At 44.4% G+C, this 24,322-nt stretch overlaps 1 protein-coding gene across 1 annotated transcript; it reads right to left on the bottom strand.

Annotated features, from left to right (window-relative positions):
- Window positions 1-1,639: 1,639 nt before the first annotated feature.
- On the bottom strand, window positions 1,640-24,322 carry LOC122748247 (carcinoembryonic antigen-related cell adhesion molecule 1-like). Its single transcript, XM_043993916.1, is given in 13 exon segments — window positions 1,640-1,705; window positions 4,060-4,121; window positions 5,747-5,796; window positions 6,382-6,514; window positions 8,847-9,119; window positions 9,200-9,475; window positions 15,481-15,595; window positions 15,597-15,671; window positions 15,674-15,741; window positions 16,671-16,785; window positions 16,787-16,950; window positions 22,995-23,354; window positions 24,250-24,322. Coding segments are annotated over 13 exon segments (1,821 nt in total). The 5' UTR covers window positions 24,314-24,322.

Genomic DNA, 24,322 nt, shown 5'->3' on the forward strand with positions numbered 1-24,322 from the left:
CCTTGACCTCTTTGGGATACCTGCCTGATAGTGTAGCACCTCACCTAACTCCCCCTCTCACTCCTGATTTGGGTGCCCAGAAGACAGGTGATGATTATTCTCTCTCAGGGACAAAGCTGAAGGGTTTCTAGCACTGTTTCTCTTGAGCTCCTACCACTGTGCTCCCAATTAGCAATCAGACAGAAGGATAATTATTGTCAGCAAAGGCAGTTATTGAGAAGGAATAGTGAGAACAATTAGTAAAAAAACATTCCTTAAAACTGTGATGGGTGGGGCAGCTAGGTGGCACAGTGGATAAAGCACCGGCCCTGGATTCAGGAGTACCTGAGTTCAAATCCAGCCTCAGACACTTAACACTTACTAGCTGTGTGACCCTAGGCAAGTCACTTAACCCCAATTGCCTCACCAAAAAAAAAAAAAAAAACTGTGATGGGTAAAACTAAATGTGTGCGGTCACCCTACTTGTTTGCTGTGTGGGGAAAGGTAACTAGGACAACAGTTTAACAGTTTAGCTATTAAACATTTATTAAAATATATTAGAGGTTAATAAAGAGACAACCAGGGTCTCTGAAAGAGTAGGAAAACCTGACCTACCCTCCAGGAGCTATCAGAGCTCCCCCTCTCATGAGGTTCCAACCACCAACTGACAAAACCAACTGCCTTACACACTGCTTCAAGCTGATTGGTTGAGGGTGGTCTTATGCTCAGTCAGCAGGGGGCCCCTGATAATAATATTCTCACAAAACCAAAAATTTGGGGTGCATTCTGACATAAATAGAGCTTCCTTGAAAGGATTAGGTAAAACTTTAAATGGTCAGGAGATGCCTGTGTTGAGGATCCCTGTGGCTAAGGGGTGACACCCAGCTCCTGACCCTGGAAGTCTCTTTTTCCTTTTGTGAATTATTCTAAGAGTAGAGCTCTCTGTTGGGCTCCAAAGGTCACTGTCATGACAGTCCATTCCTGGAATTCCTTTCTGCCATGAGCAGTCATGCTCCCTGTAACTGCCACTGGCCTTCCAGGACTGGTTTTCCTCATATATTGTTGGGGTTTCCCTCATACATTGTAGGGGTTTCCATTGCTATCAATCTCTTCTGCCACTGGAGGGCCCAGATGATCTGGTCCATCCTTGAGATCATGTTGTCTGGAGCTAAAAATTCCTGATTCCATGGAACCTCAGAAGAAAACACCACGGTCATTTTGACTCTGAGAATCTCACCACCCAAGGACCATGCAGATTTGATGGCTCCTCTACGCCTTAGTTCAGTTGGAATAAATGCGGAAGTTTCTAGGACTTTTACATGGATAAAGGTGATAAAGAAGACAAGAAAATATGGAATTACAAATATTGAAGTACTTACATGAGGAGTATGTACCCACTCATTCCATAATGTGCCTTGGCTTCTAAGCTGTTCAGGCATCCCTGGCTCTGGTTTCTTTCATTACTCTCAGTCTGGTCTGGGATGTCTGAGTGCTCCTGGGTCCCTTGAAGCCTTCCCTGTCCCTAAATCCAGCTTTTTTCTTTCCATCCATTTTGTTTTACCCAGGTGTCTCATCTTTCTTCCCTGAGAGATGCATCTTCTTCTTAATGAAGGGAAATAGAAGGGCTGTCTCAACCTCTCTAGGAACTTCCCCTTCTTTCTTAGGCTTGAGGGTCCTTACAGGGATTGATCTTGTCATAAACATCCACTCTGGAGATGTCCAATGTCTGGAGATAGAGAGAAGAGATGTCACTGGAATCACAGAATAGAGGTTGGTCTAGGAGGACGCTTCCTTCTCCAAACTCTGTCTCCATTTCCCTTGTTCCAGCAGGAACAAGAAGTTCTTCCCCAGCCAGCATTTTGACCTTTGCCTTGATCCCTGAGTGACATATGGCCCCTTATTGTGCACATACCTGATAGGAGCTCTCAGGAAAAGCAGGGGAGGAGTCCAGGACCTGTGGAGTTTGAAATGGCAGCTAGTAAAAGGCTCCAAAAAACAGAATTGGAAGGGAACAGGATAGAGAATGCTTAAGAAAGAAGAAACCTTATGATATGTGACAACCAGAAGGGCTCTTAGGGATCTTATGGTCATGGGTCTCCTGAGTTAAAAGGGACCTAAGAGAACATCTATTCTGATTCAGACACTAGCACCAATGTCCTTTACAACTCAAGTGACAAGTGGTCATCCAGCCTTTCTTGGAGACTCCCAGTGTGGGGCAGGACACCATGTCCCAGGTAGCCCATTCCAACTGCATCCATTCACCAAGCACTTAGAACCTACTATGTGCCAGACATTGTGCCATACATCCCGGAAACATTGTTTTTCTGCCAGGAACTTCTGTTATAAAACCCTCTCTGTCCTAAGTGGCGATTGCCTCAGCAGATGCCCATCACCTAAGCCCTGGGCTCTATCCATGAGTCACTTACTCCCCAGACTACTCATCACCAGCTGCCATGATTGATTCACAAAACAAGACCACCAGGACTTAACCCTTTCACTGCTGGAACTGCCACTCTGGGCACCTGACCCCCACTCCCTAACCCTACTTTCTTTCCTGCTTTCCAGTTCCAGAACCATCATCAAATCAAGTCTGACCTGTTTTCTGATTGCATTTGCCATCCCTGTTATTTCTCAAAGCAGAAAGTCCCTATTTGGACACCATTTCTCATATGTTCAATTTTCCTTAATTTAAACATTATGTCTTTGAGGACAATAAGCACTTTTACATGTGTTAATAAATTCTTGACTTAGCAGAATGTTGTTTACACTGTAAGCACTGAATATGATTTGAATAGGAACCATTCACTGCATGAATGACTTTATTCCTTCATTCCTTTATTCATGGGATGAACAGTGTTGTAGTAAAGGAGCTAATACTCTATGCATAAGAAGTCATTAGTAAATCACCCATCAGATACCAAACATATGAAGAAGGATGAGCAGAGGGAGGACACTGACAACAGGAAGGAGCTGGGCAGGCTCCTGCTGGGGCTGGCCCTTGAGCTGAACTAGGCAGGAGGGTCAGATTTCCCTGAGATGGCAGTGAGGAGGGAGCCCCATCCAGGCCTGGGACAGAGCCTGAGCAGAGGCCCAGAGAGGGCAGGTGGAAGGTGGCTTCCTTGCAACAATAGAGGGGCTAATTAGGCTGAACCTTTGACTTCAGGAAGGACAATAAAAGGTAATAAACCTGGAAACACTGACCTAAGGACCATCCAAGCAACAGGAGGTAGTGGGTAAAGATTTGGCCTGGAAGTCAGAAGGAGCAGATATCAGGTCTGGCCAATGACACAAACTGGCCTTAAGAAGGTGGGCGAGTCCCTTAAAGTTTCAATGGATAGCAGAACTCTTAGACTAGAGGCTGCCTGTCAATGTTGAGAATGGGACTCAACCACACCAATGAAATCAGTACCGGGATTTAAGGGGTGGTGACAGTTTATTTTTCTGGAAATAGGGAGCCATTGAAACTTCTTGATTCAAGAAGGGACTTGCTCAAACCTCTGCCTTAGGTATATGTTTGCCAGCTAGATAGAGGAGATGGGAGACCCTAGAACTTGGCACACCAATAAAAATGCTATTGCAACAGTCCAGGGTTGGGGTGAGACTGGATTGAACTAGAGTATTGTGTTTGAGAGGAGAAATGAGGGTAGTGGGGAGAGAACACTTGGAATCTCATTACTGGGAAGATTTCCTGATACCGAGCATCAACTGACCTTTACACACTCCATTCCTTGTTTCCTATTATGCCCTTTGGGGCCAGGGAGGGAAAATGTAATCTCTCCCTCATGTGTCCTACCTCCAAGGATAGTTATCAAATCCACCTTCTACTACATCCTCCCCTCCAGATTGGCCCAATCAGTTCCCTCCACAGTGATAGAGGATGCTCACCCTTCTTTTCACCCTCCTTCAGACACTGTCCAGCTCATTTGGGTATTCTCATGATCCAGCAGTCTCTCAGGCACATCAAATGCCTAGGCTCAGGGCCAGGAAGAATGTCCAGATCTGCACAAAGGGGTCCCTTCCCACTCCCTGACAGACAACCCAAAGTCCTGAAAGTGATTGAAGGGGACCCTTTGTCCCTACCTGAGTAGGCAGAGCTGAGACTTTTGGGAAAACATTATTTTCATACACGGTGGTGTCCTCACCTGGAGAGAGGGAAACCCAGATATGAGAATTCCGTGGTGTATCCTGAGCCTGAATTCCATGAGGGGCTGTCTCCTCCTCCTTCCCACTGCTAGTTCCTCAGCAGTCAAATAAAAAGGACACAGGAGAATTCCTTCCTCCCCATCTTCCCCAGTTAGTCAATATGCCTGCATTTGGTGCCTATGATGTGGTAGACACTGTGGAAAGCACTGGGCATAGAAGGAAGTGCAGAAGACAATCCATGCCCTCAAAGAGATTGTAGTCTAAAGGATGAGGTAACTTAAAAACTTCTTACAAAAAAGATCCAGACAGGATAAATTGGAGAGATAATCAATGGAGAGAAGGCACGGGATCTAAGTCGAATCAGGAAAGGCTTATTGTGGAAGAAGCATTGACTGGCATGCAAAGGAAGCCAGGAAGGCAGAAGGTGAAGAGGAGGGAGAATGTTTCAAGCACTGAGGACAGCCAGGCAAAGTGTCAATGAAGAAATTAAAGGGTCTTTGTCACCTATGGTTCTGAGGCTCTCATATTTCATGTTGGGATGTGCATACTCAGGTGTGTTAAGATGTCAAGGTGTTTGGTTTTAAGAGCCAGCCTTCTAGAGTCTGGCTCAAGAAGGGTCCCATATCATCACCTTCATCCATCTCTGAATCTGCCTTGATGGAGAGAATTGAAAATCTTCAGGAGAATCTAAGCTCAATGAGGGTACAGGATATCATTGTGATCACAATGCCTAGCTCTGGTGGCTCATCGAGGCATGGAGGTGACCCAGAGGTCCCAAAGGCTGCTCCATTGGAAGGGCATCCCTGTGAGTTTCCTTTATCACTAAGTATAGAGAAGTTCATCTTCAGGAGATTGGCCTTTTGGGGATGACTTCCTTGACCATGGCAGACCATAGTAAAAATAAAACAACACATAATATATCTGATCTTGTACTTAAAAGCCATTTTACATTTGAGCCTAGATATAGAGATGGAAGGTACTACTGAGGCATCTGTTCCAGCCTTCTTTCTACACTGATGAGGGAATTGTGGCATAGGAACACACAGGTGTTAAGTAGAGTCAGAATGTGAGCAGAGGAGCAGAAAAGGGGGTGGAGAGTGTTGAGAGTGCCCATCCCCAGGCCCTGCACAAATAGTAACTTTGCTCTCAGTCCTCTAAATATTAGGGGTTTGCCAGTGCCTAGTGAGTGCACATGTTAATAAATACTGTTTAAAATAAATTGAATGGGGGCAGCTAGGTGGCGCAGTGGATAGAGCACTGGCCCTGGAGTCAGGAGTACCTGAGTTCAAATCCGGCCTCAGACACTTAACACTTACTAGCTGTGTGACCCTGGGCAAGTCACTTAACCCCAATTGCTTCACTTAAAAAAAATGAATTGAATGGAGGACTATTTTCAGAGTTGACTTGTATAAGGCTCCATGGACTTCCTATCACAAAAAACAAAGGGACTTGAATATCCTTAGAAGGACAGCTCCTAGGTTCTCCTTGATTTAATAAATTAATTTGTTTATTTTTGTTTATTTCCTAGGTTCTTCTTGAAATAAAGAAAGAAGACTGTTATTGGGGCCCAATCTCCCAAGGCCACCATTAGGTTCTGGTTTCATTGGTTGGTGCTTTTACTTACCATGTTTGGGTGCTGAACAGTTCTTTTCTGAAAGCTGGTATTTGCTGTCCCTTAAGAAAGAACAGACATGTGGGAGTAACATTCACAAGCAAAGTAAAAGAGTTCCATGAGGTGGAAGGGACGGTTGGAGGAAAGTCAAGACTTGTCTTTAGATATCCCCAGGCTTCATGTCTTAGCCCTAAATACAACCTCGCTGTCAATTTCTTCACATACAGGTAATATTAGTCTTCTGCTCAGCTTGTCCATGCAGTCTGAATCTGCCTCAGTGGCTTTTTCTTTCAATTGGTTTCTTACTAGGTTGTGAGTCACTACCTTGTTGCCCCCTCAATTCTTTCCCTCAGTACTTCTTGGACCTGAGTTCCTTTGGTGTGGGTCTGAAAAATTGATTAGATCCAGTCACTTCCCCAGTGGAGAAGTGAACATCTGTTTCCAAGAGACATCAAGTTTGAGGGATGAGGGGAATGAAAGCCCAAAGAGGGAGGCTACCAAAAGGAATTAGTGCTGAAAAGTAGGAATTTGGGAAAGGGAGATAGACCAGGTCCAGATGAGGGTATAAGGTGCAAAGCACTATACATATCTCCTGTGTTCAGGGAGACATACTAGGAGGGAGGGCAACCATAGGAAGCATTTTTTACCTTTCAGTCTTTCTGAAGAGCAGGAAATAGAGGAGGGTCTGGATGAGAGCCTCTCCAGCCAGCACTCCAATCACAATGCCAGCAATGGCCCCTCCAGAGAGTGAGGAGCCATTACCTTTTCCTGGAGACAGATCTATTGTGGACAGAGAAGAGAAGTGTTTTGGAAGAGTCTTCTACATGAAGTGCCTAGTAGTTATGCACAGTGCCTGGCACCCCTTAAATGCTTAAGAAATGCTTGTTGACCAATGAAGCCGACTTGTCTTTTGTTCCTCAGAGCTGTGTGTGGCAAGGCCACATTGCAGGGTATCTGATAAATAATTGGGGGCACCTCAATATTGGGCAAGCACATCAAAGTCTACATACTTCACCTCTGAATTCATGATTGCTCATTCATATTGTGTCCACTTCCCTTCTCTAGTTCAGTTAATGGCAGAATCAACCTCTCAGTTACCTAGGTTCAAATCGAAGTACATCTCTTACCTTCTCTACCCTTCAAACCTCACATTTACTGAATTGCTAATTTTCCACAATTGATATTTTCCATAATGTTATTATTATTTGCATTGATTGTACTTTTATAAAATTTTACTCAAGTCCTTAATCTTCTTTGTTTTTTTTTGGGGGGGTGATATTTGCCTAGGTTTGAAAGGGGATACATAAAGGTCCATTACTCTTGTAGTTTTATTGTTTCAGAATTTGTTTAGCTTTTTTTCTTCTTTTATTTTTTGCATGGCAATGAGGGTTAATTGACTTGATCAATGTCACTCAGGTAGCAAGTGTTAAGCGTCTGAGGCCAGATATGAACTCAGGTATTCCCGAATCCAGAGCCAGTGTTTTATCCATTGTGCCCCCTAACTTTTTCTTTTGTTTAGATTATGTGCCACTGGTTGTATATTCATTGTTATATTGGTGTAGTAACTTATTGTCTATAGTACTTTCCAGTATAATGTAGTTTTTCTGTTGATTTTTAAAACTCAAGTCCATTTTTGCTAACTTGTCGCAGATCATGATTATTAATGTGTTTTTAGTTCAACTGAAGCATAATAGATTTTGCTTTTGCCCTTTATTTCACTTCTGTGAATCTTTATATATAAAATATGTTCTTTATAGACAACATATTGTTTGGCTCTTACTGTCTAATCCACTTTGGTAACCTCTTCTGTTTCATGGGGGAGTTAGTTTCATTTACATTTACAGTTATAATCACTAATTGTCTATTTTTTCGACCACATTTCCTTATGATTTTTCCTGTCTTTTGCCTGAAATTGAGGGGCAGAAAAGGAACTTTAGATTCCCCAGATTTTTTATATATCCAGGTTCTTTTGAACCAAGTCACAAATGAAGTAGAGATGTGACAATGGGCACATTAAACAAAAATCTGAGCCTTGAGTGTCAAGTTCAATCTTACTGGTCTGCCCAGTATTGATGAATGGTACACAAACCAGACATGGGTATGATCATCTCTTCTTCTCTGCTAATTAGATTTCAAGGACTCCCTTTTCCTACTGAGGAATCTTTGGTATTCTTATCCTGGCATTCAAAAACCTCAAGAACATTGAGGCATCCCTCCCTAATATTTCTCCTGGTCATGCACTGTCTGCCCAGGCTGCATTGGTCTACATTCCACACTCAGACACACACTGTACTTTCCCATCTCTGATCCTAGGCTTAAGCTAGTTCTCCAAAGAAATAGACTATTCTCCCTTCTCCTCGTTGACCTGTTATACTTCACCCTCCCATCCTTTAAAATACAACTCAAGTGATAGCTTTTTTTTATGAAACCAGAACTGCTTTCTGCCCTCCCCCAAGTGGAATGATCTTCTTCCCACTCCCCCAGGCCTCTAACACTTTATTTTGTAGCCATAGTCTAAGTATGCATAATATCATGTAGTATCATCTGCTGATTACCTGTGTTAGGCTCTGATCATTCTACTAGATTGTAAGGTCCCTGAAAATAGGAACAGAGTATTAGCTAAACTGTGCCTGACACAGTGCTCTGCACAGGGTCTGAACCTAAATGTGTGTCGAATGATGAATGAACAGTTTCTAAGATTATTATAGCAGGCAGGAAGGTTTCTCTATTTTAACCGAACACAAAATAGCAGTAAATGGAATGATATTCACTGCAAGTCCAATCACTTTCCCTAGAATCAGGTTCTTTCTTTCCATGTCCTCTCCCAACACACCATAAAAACTGCCATCCTTGGGGCAGCTAGGTGGTACAGTGGATAGGGCACTGGACCTGGATTCAGGAGGACCTGAATTCAAATCCAGCCTCAGACACTTGACACTTACTAGCTGTGTGACCCTGGGCAAGTCACTTAACCCCAATTGCCTCACCAAAAAAAGAAGAAGAAAAAGAAAAAAACCTTCCATCCTTAATGAGTCTGAGCACCTCCCTTTGGCATCTCATCCTGGTCCAGACCAAGAAAGGTCTTCTCTTAGGGAAGGGAGACACCACTTACCAACCACTTTAATTGTTACATCCTTCGAGATTGATAACTTGGTCACATCATTCTTTGCCAAACAGGTATACTTTCCTGAATCTTCCCAAGATGCATTTTTGATGATATAGGGGATATAGGAGAAGTCAGAGTTCTTGGTGCCATTGATTTGCCATTCATATAGGGCAGGTGGGTAAGACTCAACTTGACACATTAAGATCAGTATGACATTAAATTTGACTTCAATCTCCTCACTTTGAAGGTTAGGAAGAAACATGATATGATCTGGTCCATCTGTGTAAAAAAGAGAGAAATGAGATGTGAGGCATTGTTAGGGACAAGACTGGAGAAGGAGGAAAGTTAGAGTCACTCACAGTTTACAGTCAGGGTGAGGGGGTCACTTCTGTTGGCACCAATTGGATTCCAGACTTCACACTGATAGGAGCCAGTGTCCTCCCTCTTCACACTCTTGATGATAAGAGTCTGGTTATTCTCAGACATGTTCATCCTCTCACTGGGTAACAGGGATGTGTTACTGAAGAACCACAGGATGTTCATCCCCTCATTTTCTGTGCTACATGTGAAGAACAAAGTTCCATTCTCTATGACATTGGTACTTTTGACACTGATTCTAGGTTTGGCTGGTTTTTCTGTAGAGGGAAATAGAAGAGAGAGATGTGTGAGTGACTGGCATGTGTCTTCTCCAGGATAACTCTTCATGAAAAAAAAAACCAACCCAAAATTCCAAGGTCAAATACTTTTATTACACATGTTTGGGAATGGTCCCTGACACCATGAGGAGGGAGATGCCCCCTGGTTCAATATTTGTGCTAATAAGGAAGGTGAACAGCAAGTACAGGGGATGAAGTGTGTGTCCTGGACAATCCCCTCCTTGAGACAGGTCCCAGGACATGTACAGTCTAGTGACTAAGGTGGGGATGGCAGTAGGAAACAAGCATTTATGAAGTGCCTACTATGTGCCTGGAACTTGGTAGGTGCTATATAAGTGCTATTATTATCCTCATTATATTGATCATTGTTATTGTCAAGTATTGTGTTAAATAATATATTCTCTAATTTCTTCCTCTCAACAGCCTTGGGAAGTAGGGGATATTATTCCTTCCATTTTAGAGTTGAGGGGAAAAAAGAATAGAATTCAAGAAACTAAGACAGATGGAAATTAAGTTACTTATGCAGGGCATACAACCAGTAACTGTCTGAGGCCATATTTGAACTCTAGTCTTTCTGAGGCCAGGTCCAATGTCCTCCCTATCTACTGAGGCTTCTTCCTGCCTCTCACCCATCATTTCATTCCAATCTAGGGGTACTTAGGCTGGGATCTGGGAGCTTCTTTTTTTAAAGTGTCAATATCTAGATTTCAGTAAAATTGTTTCTTCAGAATTCCTATGGATTTTATTTTCTGTATATAAAAGCTTCCTTCTGAGCAGGGTTCCTGGGCTCCACCAGTCTGACTTCCCCAGGACTCTCTGGCAACAAAGGGGAAGCACCTTTGCTCCCATCATTTTCTGTTCCCCAGTTATCCCCTTAATTTACATAGCTCCTCCCTCACCGTGGTTCCAAGAAGTAGTGAGTGCACATCTTATGATTCTGAGCCTTGTTTCAGCTCCATTTGCTGACACCCCTCTGGGCTTCAGTTTCCCCATCTGTAAAATGAAGCTGCTGGCCTAGCTGGCTTCTAGGCTTCTTTCATCTCCAAGTGTATGATACCCTCCATGATCCTCACACCCCACTTTACAAAGGAGAAAATGGAGGCCAGAAGAAGATGCTGACATGATGGTTCAGACAGAGAGTGACTTCTCCTTTTCCAGTGCCTGAGCTCCCTCCCTCTTTGCCTGATGGTCCTTGTGGCCTTTCCCAGACCAGGCACCTGAAGGCTCAAAGGTGGCAGAGATCAGAGGATTCTGGATCTACATCTGGAAGAGCCTTCTCCATCATCTAATTCATCCCTTTATTTTGTGTATGAGAAAAACAGAGGCTCCCAGGGTCCCAGTGACTCATACAAGGTGCATTGGATAATGTATAAAAAGGCTTGGGGTTGGGCCCCAGGCATCCTGTCTCTGAAGTCAGGCCCCCTTCTCCTCCCCTGAGTTCTCTCTCTGCAGGACGTTGTCTCCTTGTAGACATAGAAGTGATTGGCGGAGGGACTGCACTGAGCTCAGAGCTTCTTTCCTTAGGGTACCCCCTTCCTCAGGTGCTTTTAGGGGGGTAACCTGGAGGCCCCTGTGGAGTTTCCCTGTCAGACTCAGCCTCCTTATTTCAAAATCAGAGCCCTTCCCAAGGTTGGGCTTCCTTTTGGATGGTGGTGGCAGTGTCCCCTTCCACAAACCTCCCCTGGGAGAGGGGCTTAGGCAGAACATCTAATGGGGAGACCTAGCACATCAGCAGTGCTGTGCTTGTGGTAGAAGCAGCTTGTGCTCCCACAGGGTCCCTGCAGATTGTAGCCTTATGCACTGACCCTGATCCAATGAGATGATATTTGGAAAGACCTTAGTGTGGTGCCTGGCACACAGTAGGCACTCAATAAATGTTGGTTTCCTTCCTCCTCCCCCTAGTTCCACTCATGTTCCTCCCCTGACCAGCTGGGGACTCAGTGAGGTCATCAAATACCCTTTGCCCCAGGAGGGATTCTTCAGTAACACCTAAAGGCTCAGTAGTCTTGGCTGTGATGAGACCCATAGGAGTCAAACAGTCTGCCCCTGTGTCAGCAGTAGAGAACCAGAGATGGCAGGAAGCATCTGGCCAAGATACCAGCATTCCTGATCAATGACTATCCACCCTCTACTTATCCATGACCTTATCAATGATTAGGCCTCTTTCCCCTGCTAGATAGCTCTGCTGGTGAGGTCTCCCTTATTATATCCCTTTGGGGCCATATAGAGCAATGCTGACCTACTTCCCCATAAAAGCCCTTCAGGGTCTTGAGGATTGCTTTCTGTGCCCTCTCGCTCTGAGCTGTCCCTCCATCCATGGTTGTGAGTCACCACATTCTTGTGGGTGGATGCTCTAATACTTCCAATACCTGTGATTTGTATGAGGTCTTCCCTTGCCAAAGTCTAGTCACTTGATGATGGACATATTGGCCTCATGGGGTCTTTTCATGCTACAGCTTGCATATGAGAACCCTGTGTTGCCATCATGGCTCAATGAGACATTGATGGTCAGCTTCATGAATAGGGTCTTATCCATGTCCATATTAACATGAGGTGCCCATAACTGAACATGCATTTGTTCCATGGGTGGCCTCTCCTTCCCAGAGCCCAGAAGGACCCCTGATTCCCTGGCTCCAGCAGCATGCTTCTGTTATTGCAACTTAGGATCAAGTTAGCTTTTAGTCCCTGAATCTTTTCCACACCAACTGTTTTCAGGCCTCATATCACACCTTTTGTAATCAATGACTCCCACAGTATCTCTTTTTTTTTTTTTTTTTTAGTGAGGCAATTGGGGTTAAGTGACTTGCCCAGGGTCACACAGCTAGTAAGTGTTAAGTGTCTGAGGCTGGATTTGAACTCAGGTCCTCCTGAATCCAGGGCCGGTGCTTTATCCACTGCGCCATCTAGCTGCCCCTCCCCCCCACAGTATCTTAAGATTTGAAACACATGGTCATTTAGCTCAACCCAATCTAATCTTTTTTTGGAGACCCTTACTTATCTTCAGTAAGGCTATCCATTCCACTTTTGGACCACCCTAATTGTTAGGATGTCTGCTCTGACAACTAGCATAAGTCTACCTCTCTGCAACCTTGATTCACTGCCCTTAGTTCTTTTCTCTGGGGTCAAGTACAAGACAAATCCCTTTTCTGCTTGATAGCTACAAAAAGACTAGGAGACAGAACTATGTAATTTTAGAATTGATGGGACTTTGGTGACCATGAAGTCCAACTCACACCAGAAAAAGAACCTTTAGTTCATTCTATCTGACAGATGCTTATCCAGCCTCCAAAGAGGAGGAAAGGAAAGATGGAGAAGGGAAGGAGCATTTATTAAGTGCCTACTGTGTGTGCTAAGCACTTTATCATATGATTTCATTTGAACCTTCCAACTCTCGAAGAAAACCCAATTCTCCTTTTGCACAGCTCTATCTTAAGGGAGTTTTCCACTGAAGCAAAGAATGTACAGTTGTGCGGGACCTTAGAAGCCATTGTTTCTCATCTCCATTTGCCTCCATGCTCCCAGTTCTGCCCTCTGAGGCTACACACCTCATGTCTAATTCACCTTTCCCAGAACAGTCCAGGAAAGTGCTATCATGTGTCTCCCCCAAGCCTTCTTTTCCCCAGGCTAACCTTCTAAGTTCCCTCAGCTGAGCCACAGATCATACAGACACCAAACCCTTCACCCACCTGCTTGTCTTCTTCTGTGCACTCTCTAGTATATTGATTTCCCTTGTAAACTCTGTCATCCAGAACCAAATACGATAATCTGAGTGCCATTGGACAATCCAAAAGGATTATTATCTCCTCATTCTTAGAAATGGACATGTTTCAGTTGCATTAGTTTTTTGGGCTGCCTTCTGACCCCATAGACTCAAGTATTAATCTTGCAGTCCACTCAGACCCCCCAGGTCTTTTTCAGATAAACTGCTGTCTCACCATTTTATTCTAGGTTTCTGTGATGATCTCATCTTTCATGGGAGCTTGATCTCTCTTTAGGAAATCTAAAATTATATTCAATTGTCAATATCCCCTTCTCTAAGCCAATCATCCCTACTTGCTTTAACTATTTTTCCTATGGTTTGGTGACTAGTAATTTCCCCATCTGGACCCATGTCTACTTATGCTTTGGAATTTTTGAACAGAAGGGGAGGACATGGCATTGATTCCTAATAATTTTCATCTGATCACATTTCATTCATCATTCCAGCTTGCTGAGGTAGTTTTGGATTCTAAATGCTTCCTGAATATAGTCCCTGTCCTCTCAGCTTCTTCTTTCTTTCTCAAGGTTCAAAATCATGCTTTCAATCTGTCTTTATAATTATTAGACTAAGAGTTACCATTTATATAGTTCCTTACATATATTATCTCATTTGAACCAAGTCATTGATAAGAAAATCTACCAGAACAAGGTCAAGAACAGAAAACTCAGAAGATTTGTAAGAACGGATGCAGAATTAAGCGAGTAGAACCAAGAGAACAATTTATACAATAACTAGAACACTGTAAAAGCAAAGTACTTTGAAAGACTTAAAACTATAATCAATTCAGAGACCATTTAGGACTCCTGAAGACATATGATGAAGCAAAGCTACTCGTTTCCTACCAGAGGTGATACACTCAGGGTGTATATTGGTAGATGTATTTTTGGAGTATGGCCAATATGGGAATGAGTTTTAGTTGATTGCCCATACTTGTCACAAGGATTTTCTTTTTCTGTGGTGGGATGGGCAAGAAGTAGGAGGGAAAGAAAACAGATCTTTATCTATTGAAAAAATAAAATTAAGAAAAAGGTAATTTGGGTCAGAGGCATCAAATATATGCCTGTAGTACTTTCAAGTGCAGTCTAATTTGGAAATATTTAACAAAAAAAGTAAAAATATAATAACACAAACATAATATTACCTTTAAAAACTAAATTAGTATGTGAGTTTAAGGATGTTATGTACAGATTTAGGCTAAAGAAAGGTCATCTCTCCTCTGAGGTTGGTTGGACTTTCCCAAGGTCATATCCTCAGCCCCTAATGCTACTTCTTTCTTCTGCTCTCCCTTTAGCCTACCACAGACTCAGGGACAGGAATGTTTGGATTTGTAATAATAAAAGTTCATGCATTTTGCCAGAACTGTTAACGGGGCAGAGAAAGAAAATGAAGCTCTGAGGCCACAGCTGATATCTCTAGGGTTCTGCCACACACCAGCATGATTGGGTGTGCAGGGAGTCTGCCATTTTACACATGAGTGAGACACAGTACCCACCCAGAAGCCACTGTCTACAGAGCATGAATGGAGTGCAAAGTGAGATAATAGACCAGGGAACTGAGGCTGTGGCGAGATGCCAGACTCAGGCATCTGATGCTAAGGCTCTTCTACCTTCTACCTGGACAAGAGCCCAGTTTCATATCAGGCCTGTCACAAAGAAGAAACATGGAGGCAGAGATGAGTCTCTGTGTATGAAGGGAGGCAAAGTTTAAATTCCCCTTCCCATCTTCTGAATTTCTCTGCAAAGGGGTCAGAGCCAGCCCCATTACATGATCATAGCTTACATTCCAACAAGACTAGAAACCTTTATGTGGGCCTATAGCACCAAGTGAGATGGACTGATGGAAGACCACAGAGTCTGGGGCAGTCATTGGCCCCGGAAGTTAGGGGAGAAAGAGGGATGTGAGTCTCTGGGAGAGAAGAGGACAAAAATGAGAATGACAATGAGAACAAGAATGAGAACAAGAACTTACATGCTTTTTGTACCTAAAATTTAAAAAGAACTTTCTCCAGAAACTGAGGCTCAGAAAGGAGGAGGGGCACCTGGGGTACACAGGAAGTAAACAGAAGATTCAGATTCTAGTCCAAGTTTCATGAATCTGAGCTGAGAGCTCCTTCCATCATGACACATCCTGATTTTGGATCCAGGAGGGGAGAATGTCACTTATTTTTCATGCCAGGTAAGGGAAAAGCCCAACACGAAGCTGAGGGTGTGGTCTAGCTACTCACCAGAGGTTGTAATATTGATGTCTGTGGTGTTAGACAAGCCAGTGACTAAGTTAGATGCATTACAGGTGTAAGTTGCAGTGTGATTCAGAGACACATTAGGAATATAGAGTTGGGGGGGTGGACACCATTTGCATTCCACTGATAAGCCAAATGTACTGGCCAGTAGAGCACCAGGCCCCATGGCAAAGCAGGACAATTCAAGAATCACCCCTATAGAGCAATGAGAGTCTGTGGGGAGAATCATAGGGGTGTCTGGTCCATCTGGAGCAAAGAGAATGAGTCCACATTGAGATAAAGGCAGAGAGAAGGGGGAATATCCCATTCTGCAACCCATCACCAGGGACCACTGTGTCTTCCTGAGCCTCCTCTGAGTTGGGAAATTCACAGCTCATCCTCCACTTTACAAGTTTAGGCCTGAGGTCTCTGGAAGGTCTTAAGCTCTTCCCTAGTGTGAAATTTAAAATTGGATATTAGATCATAAATCTCCCCTACTTAACTTTTCCCTTAATTTATCTCCCAGACTAGTAAATGGAAGAAGCTTCTGGTTTTCTAGATAGAGCCTTTATTGTATATAAGGTGTTGTTGATTAGAAGGATAGGAAAGTAGAAATACAGTAGAAATCGTCTTAAATCTAGGCTTAGTCTATATTTCTTATAAAAACTCACCAAACCAAAAAAGGCCACCTTTGGAGTGAGGGAGACCGTCTGTGCCGCGCCGCCAGGAGTCCCGCCAAGCAGGCAAAAAAGGCCTACTCCCCTTCTCTCCACCCCGGAAGTCAAAAAACCCGGCAGGCAGTCTGACATGCGCAGCAGGCGGACTGTACCCGGCAGGCAGTCTGACATGCGCAGCAGGCGGACTGTACCCGGCAGGCAGTCTGACATGCGCAGCAGGCGGACTGTTCATCTCCTCCCCAAAAGGGTGGTCCTTGAAAAACTGGCGTCTTTCAGTTATCCTAACCGACTGTTAAAAACTTTCATATTTTACCACACTAGCTCAGCACCATGCCTGACCCTGCTTCATCAGAGATGGGAAATCATGACATGGCCAATCTGGGCCACCTAAAATCAAGAGAGATAAGAACATCAGATACTTGATCTTCAGAACTCAGGCAAGGGACTGAATTAAGCTGACTCCTGGGAACACACCGCCAGGCTATAAGCATGTACCAAGTGAAAAGATAATTTATTCACAGGTAATATTAAGTGTGAATGGGTCACTCCTCTTGACACTAGCTGGGTTCCAGATTTCACACTCATAGGGTCTTTGGTCTTCCCTCATGACATGGATTATAGTGGGTGTCTTGTTTGTTATCTGGGGACAGCACCATCCTGTCACCAGCTGGGGGACTTTGGCTTATGAACCACAGGTATGTGATATCTTGACTCTTAGACTGGCATGTCAAGGAGACATTGACCTTGTTCTCCACTGGGGCCATGTTGGTGCTGTTAATGGTAGGTTTGGATAGTGGCCCTATGTAGAAAATAGACAGAAAATGACTTTTTGGTCCTTTTTCTTACTCTTCCAATGAAGTATGTGGTTTGGAAATAGCTACCCTATGACCTTGTCAAGGTCAGAAGCCCTGGAAGATGAGGCCAAGAACCTGTGATTTCATTGGCATGTACACCCTTTCTCTGATGCAGGTAATAGCTTCTCCAGTCCTTAGGAAAAAGTTCATCTTGAGTTGCTGTGGCTGACAACCACAGTCACCTGAGCCTAAGGCCCTGTTGCTGAATCTCTGCAGGCTCAGGCAGCTGGGCCAGGGATGACAGATTCCCCAATCCATTGCCCAGGCCGTACTTGAGCCCTTTCTAGTTTGGCAGGACCTGGGACAGTTTTTGCTCCCTTGGTCAGGACTTTAAAAAGCCAGGGTCACCTCAACAGCTTGATGAGGATATTGGTGAAGGCCTGAGAGCAATAGTTAGGGATAGGCCATGAGGCCTTTGCTCAGAGTGGGAAACATTACATTAACTCCACCCAAAAAAAGCAAGGGAAGAGATTGGGGATAGATCAGTTAGCAGCTGCATGCAGAAGCCTTGGTTGAAGTTCAGGGGTTTCTAACCTATAATAGCCTCTCTTGTGCCTAGGACTGTGTCTTGCCCATGGGGCAGTTCATGCACATTTACAAAATATTCTTAAATTCCCTGATTTGGGTTCTCCATCTTGCTGACTATCAAAAGGCTGTAGTAGAAAAAGCCTTTTGATAGTCAGCAATATGGAGGAGGAAAGGCTGTGATTCTCTGTGCTCCCAACAAATTCACCCACATACCTCCAGAAGAAATGCCATAGGACAACTCCTGGAGCATCAAAACCCACAGAAGAACAGAGTAAAACTGTTTTCCAGCCAAAGACAGATTGAATAGATGGCAGGGATCATTGGCTATTCAAGGTGAGAGAGGAACTGGGTGCACGGCGGATCCTGCCCCAGAAGGTCATGCCTCTGGAGCCTTGTAATCTTAACCATTGGCAGCTTGTTCTGAAACTTGGCTCATAGATTGGTGAGGGGGTCCAGCAGTTGCCTAGTGGGAAATAGTGGGGGTCTCTGCAGGAGCAGAAGCAGAGCATGTTGCCTATGAAGCAGACTTAAGTGGCAGAGGCCCAGTGGGAGAGGGGAACAGGCACACCAAGCTTTCAACTATAGAAAATCATATCTCAATCATAATTCTGCTTCTGGGTTAAGGAGAAAGCAGGCTGTGATTATTTACAATCTAGGCAGGCTAAGAACAAGCCTAATCATACCACCTGGGACCCTCTGTGGCTTGGGACAGTGCATCCTGGAAACAGCACTACATGTTAAGAAGGAGTTAAAAACCAAGAAATAGGCAGCAAAGATTAGTAGGCAGAGAAAGCAGCAGGCCATCAAATGTTTCTTTGGTGGAAAGGTAGATCAAAATACACCCTCGGAAAAAGTTAATAACAAAGTCAAAGCTCCTACATCCAAAGCTTCCAAGAAAAATATGAATTGGTCTCAGGCCATGAAAGTGCTCAAAAAGGACTTTGAAGATAAATTAAGAGAGATAGAGGGAAAAGTTATAGAGGTAGAGGAAAAAATGGAAAGAGAAATTAGAGTGATGCAGGAGGGTCATAAAAAAGTCAACAGCTTGAAAAGCCAAATTGCCCAAATGGAAAAGGAGGTACATAAACTCTGAATAAAATCATTGCTTAAGAATCAGGATAGAGCAAATAGAAGCGAATAACTTTATGATAAATAAAGACACAACAAAGAAAACCCAAATGAATACAAAATAGAGGACGATATGAAATATCTCCTTGGAAAAACAACAGGCCTGGAAAATAGATTCAGGAGAGATAATTTGAAAATCATTGGTCTACTTGAAAACCATGATCAAAGAAAGAGCTTAGACATCATCTTCCAAGAAATTGTCAGGGAAAATTGCCCTGATTCTAAAAGCAGAAGGTAAAATAGAAATTGAAAGAATCCACTGCTCACCTCCAAAAAGAGATCCTAAAAGGAAAACTTCCAGGAATATTATAGCCAAATTCCAGAGATCCCAGGTCAAGGAGAAAATATTGCAAGTAGCTAGAAAAAAGGAATTCAAATACTGTGCAGCTACAGTCAGGGTAACACAAGATCTAGCAGTGTCTACATTAAAGGACCAGAGGGCATGGAATATGATATTCTGAAGGGCAAAGGAACTGGGATTACAACCAAAAATTGCCTACCCAGCAAAACTGTATAGAATCTTTCAGGGGGAAAAATGGGACTTCAATTAAAAGGAGGACTTTCAGGCATTTGTGATGAAAAGACCTGAACTGAATAGAAAATTTGACTTTCAAATACAAGACACTAGAGAAGTATAAAAAGATAAACAGGAAAAAGAAATCATGAGGGATATTAAAAGGTTAAACTGTTTGCATTCCTACATGGGAAGATAATACTTCCAATTCATAAGAACCTTTTCAGTATTAGCACAGCTGAAAGGAATATAACTAGACAGAGGGCACAGATGTGAATTGAATATGAAGGGATGATATTTATAAAGCATTTATTTTTTGTTTATCCTTGTTTTTTGTGGGGCAGACAGGGTGGGATGGCTTATATCTGGGGTCAGATTTATGCTAGTGACCTCCTGTGTCCAGGGCTGGTGCTTTGTTCACTGTGTCACCTAGCTAACCCATGATGACATCTTTAAAATAAATTTAAGGGGTAAGAGGAATGCACTGGAAGAAAGGGAAAGGGAGAGGTGGAATGTGGTAAAATAGCTCACATAAAAGAAAAAAGAAAAAGCTTATGGAGTAGAGGGAGAGATGGGGAAGGAGCAGGGGAATGAGTGAGCCTTACTCTCATCAAAATTGGCTCAAAGAGGGAATAACACATGAACTCAAGTGGGTATAGTAATATATCTTGTGCTGAAGAAAAGGGGATAAGGGGAGAGAAGTGAAGGAAGGGAGGACAGATTGGGGAGAGGGGCAGTAAAAAGCAAAAGACTTTTGAGGAGGTATGGGGGAAAGAAGACAGAAATTGAATAAATATAAAGGGAAGGGAATAGGATGGAGGGTAATATAGTTAGTAATAGTAACTGTGAAAGAAATTATGAGAAGGATGCTATCAGAAGGACATCTGAAAATGCAAACCATCAACAGAGAAAGATCTGATGGTATCTGAATACAGATTGAAGTATTGTTTTATTTGTTAGTTCCTCTTTCTAAAGTTATTTTGCCTGTTTACTTTTACAACCTGACTAATATGAAGATGTTTTGCATGACTGCACATGTATGACTTATATTGAATTACTTTATTTCTTAGGGAGAGGTGAGGAAGGAGGGAGGAAGAAAATTTGGAACAAAAAAAATCAATGTGAAAAGTTTAGTTTTTTTACATGTAACTTGGGGAAAATTCTAAATAAATAAAAAACTTAAATTAAAAAACCCTTTGATTTGCACTTCAAGGGTCTTGGGTTCAAATCCTTGCTCTATCACTTCCTACCTTTGTGACCTTGGCCAAGTCTTTTCCCCTCAATAGACCTGTCTCCTGTAAAATGATGCAATTGGATTAAAAGATATTTGAGATCCTTTTCCAGGGCTAAATAGAGGATTCCATCATCCCTGAATGGCTGGGTTTCTCTACCTTTCTTTGTGCCCCTCCAACCCACTCATCATACCCCTGCAAAAACAGTGGGAACTGTGTGTGGATCTGTTCATGTCACTCCTCTCCTCAAGGATCTTCAGGGGCTCACTATTACCTACCATCCCAGGGTCACAATCCTTTAAGTGATGTTCAGACCCTAGCACTCTTTGAGCCATCCTTCCTCTACAGCTTTATCTCCTTCCATTCTTTTCTACTGCTGTTATATCCTTTGGTACATGCCCCATGCTCTGCCACCTCCAAGCCCTGGATCATGGTTCATAGGGCTATAAGGTAAGACATTCAAAACTGACAGGGACCTCAGAGATGCTCTGGACCGCTGCCTCTTCACCTCCTTTGTCTATGAAACCATTGGCTGGTCAGTCTGAGGAAGCCTATGGACTCTTCTCAGAGTCATGGTTTTAAATGCACAAAAGCAAATGGAAAGCAATATAAGGGAAACCAAAAGTTAGTGAAAATAAACATGTATTTTTCCCACCCATGTTCATGGCCCCTCTGCAATCTAAGAACCCCTATTCTAGGTCAATACCTTCATTATTAGAGGAGAAAACTGAGGCCTGGTGTGGTGACTTGTCTTTGACCAAGTGGACAGCAAGCAGCAGAACTGGATTTGAATCCAGGCCCCCTGACTCCACGGTCAACCTTCTTTCCCTTCTTAGGAAGCAACTCAAGGCTCAGATCTTCAGTGACCAGCCCATTGTTATGGAAGGAGCAATGTCAGAGAAGGGTCTTGATCTTAGGTCTCCCTGTACCTGAATCTATTCTCCTCTCATTATATAGCACTGTGTTTTGAATTGGCTATGATGACATTTAATAAATTTGTATTTTAAAAAGTCCCAGAGACATTCAAGGAAGAAAGTATAGAGTCTCCTATAACTCAGGGCTGACCTAGACTGTCTCTGAGGCTCCTTCCAGCTCTAGGTGCTCTCATTGGCCAAAGCCCCAGTTCTGAGCAGCCCAAGGGAAGCTTCATGTCAGAGAAGAGGAGGAACAACAGCTGATGGTCTGATATTTCCTGGGGAGCTCTCTCATCATGGACACTCCCTGCCCTGTGGACCCAGAGCAGTGGGTAGGGCCAACAAGGTGCCTAGGTTATAGGAAGGGATGAGAAAGGGTGGCCAAGCAGAAGGGAGGAGGCCAGAGTGAAGAGTCAACTCCTCATGGCTCAGAAGCTTCTCAGAAGTAGAAGGGAAGGAATCCCAGAAGCCCAGGGACCTCGTGATCCTTGAGAGACAACACAACGGCCCAGAAGCAAAACCCAGGAGCCAGTGCCCCACCATGAGCCCTTCTCATTCCAGGGCATCACTGCAGAAAGTTGGGGGAACACGTACTAGCTGTGTGACCCTGGGCAAGTCACTTAACTCTCATTGCCCCATTAAAAAAAAGTTGAGTGGGGAGCAGGTTCCTTCCAGGTATTCTCTCACTCCCCCCAGGTGGCTGAGGCCAGCACAGCCTCCTCCTGGTTGGATCTTACACCACTCCTCTTTAGTCTCTCATTGTCTCAGCACCCTTGACTTACATCACATTGTTGAGATGGAGTCATATGTGATGGAAAATTTACTAGAGGTAGGTATTCTTCCTTCCTTTGTGAACTACAGCATCCCCTTCCATACATTTACACTGGAGGATGCCAGCAGAAACACTCTTCCTGCCAGTCTCAGCTTACTTTCCACCTCCTCCAGGAAGCCTTTCCTCATGTCCCCTGCCCCAGGTATCAGCCCCCTCCTCAAATGATCTTAGAACCCTTTGTCCCAAATCAGCACTGGGCCCTTCTGTCTTGGCATTTCCTCTAGAAATTGTGAACTCCCTCTGGGGTCCCTTTCCCAGCACTGGGAGCCTCAGAATGAATAGGCATCCACATGGTGCTGGCACCTGGGCAGCCAGGCTTCTTGACTTTGAGGAGTGGGTAGTTTGGATGTGAGCTCTGCTGGGCCCGGCTGCAAAGGGAGGGTCAGTGACTGTGCCCTCTCCCATAAGGCACCCCCTGCCTCATGGACTTTTAAGTATCTTGGAGCAGGTGAACTTCAGGAACAGGCTGCCTGACTCAGGCAGAACTGGAGGGGACCAGGTTCCATTCCAAGCCCTCAGGGGCTCCTCCTAGTTTCACAGTGTGGCTGGGAGAGCTGGGAGGAAGAAGGAAATTACCTCCCACATACGGACTGCCCGGAGCCTCAGCAGCTGGGGACCTCTGAGCTCCCCTGTGCTCTCTGTGACCCATGACCAGGCTGCTCTGGGTTTGGGGGTTCTCACCTCCTCACTCTACTTTATGTGGGGGTGGGTCCTGCTCTGGATTCTCCTGGTCCCTGGGTAAAAAGCTTAGGGGAGAGCTCTTAGCTCTCAGGAACCTGCTTCCCCCAAGACAGGGAGAGCACTGGAGTGAGGCATGGCCCAAGGGAAGGGTAGCACTTACCATACACTGTTAAATGTCCACGTGCCACTGCAGATAACAGGCCTCTGGAATAAATGATTTGTACAATGTAGAGGTCATTGTCACTGAGAGTGAGGTCAGGGATGACCAGGGAACCCTTGGGGAGCACCTTCTCCCGGATATTTGCTGGTGTCTGCACTCCAGAAGAAACACTGTACACAGTGATGAGGTTGGGAGTGTGTATTTCCTTTCTGAACCAAGTGTAGCTGAGAGCCTGCTCTGAGAACCCCTGGATGTCCAAGATGACTCTACTGCCCACTGTCCCATAGGGAGGACTTGGCACAATAGTGACAGGAGCAGCTTGAGTAGATGTTGGCTGGATCCAGCAGCTGAAGATGGAGGCTGAGAGGAGAGGAAGGAAGCAGAGTTGAGCAGGGTCCCTCTGACCTCCTGACAGGCCCAGGTGACTAAACTATCCCTAAGATAAGGGTTGGGGCAGCTAAGCCTGCCCCAGTGTCAGCTGGGCACCCAGTGGGGTATGCTTGAAGGGGATTCATGCATCTGTGCATCCATATGTAAGTCCCAGTCTCTGCAGAAGATCTGAGAGACACATTTTAGATCCCTCCATGGACTTGATTCAGAAATAATCTGCCAATGTGGAAGGCAAGGCATTGGAGGGAGAAATGAATCAATGAAGTGGTTGAGGATAGAAATTAGACCTTAGACTTGGACAAAACTCTAGAGATTCCTGAATCAAACTAAGGAAATTGAGGCCCAAATAGAATAACACATATGACCACTATTAAATAGGAAATGCCAAAGCCAGAATTTGGACCCAGATCTACTGGCCCCAAACCCAGGGAGAGCATTTGCCACTTAACCCTGGGTGCATTTTAAGGCTGAAAGAGTTTAGCTCCCAAACAGCTCTGGATGGAAGGTGGTGTTCTAGGTAAACACAAGCTGAGAGGGGTAAGTGACCTATCCAAGGTCCCACAGCTAGTAACCATCAGAGCTGGGATCCATACCCAGGTCTCCTCTGACTGTAAAAACCCCCTTAGCCTCTTCAGAGGCTGCTCAGCTTCAGAGCTAGATATTGCCCTGAGTATCAGGGATGGGGATTCAGAGCCCTGAGCGACTACTTCTGTTCCCTAGGTCTGCAGAGACTCTGTCTGGAACAGATGCCCTGGGACTGGTCTCCTTCCTCCTGGACCTTGTCTTGATTCACTTGTCTTTGTCTGGGCTACAAGATCCCAGGCTCCCTCACCTCCCCTGGGCTCCAGCAGAGCTGGTGTCTCACCTGTAATCAGGAGCCCCTTCCAGGGGCTACCCCCACTGTGGGGAGTTTCTGAGGTTCTCTGCATCAGTCTGTG

This window comes from Dromiciops gliroides, chromosome 3 (assembly GCF_019393635.1).
Source record: "Dromiciops gliroides isolate mDroGli1 chromosome 3, mDroGli1.pri, whole genome shotgun sequence".
Lineage (NCBI taxonomy): Eukaryota > Metazoa > Chordata > Mammalia > Microbiotheria > Microbiotheriidae > Dromiciops > Dromiciops gliroides.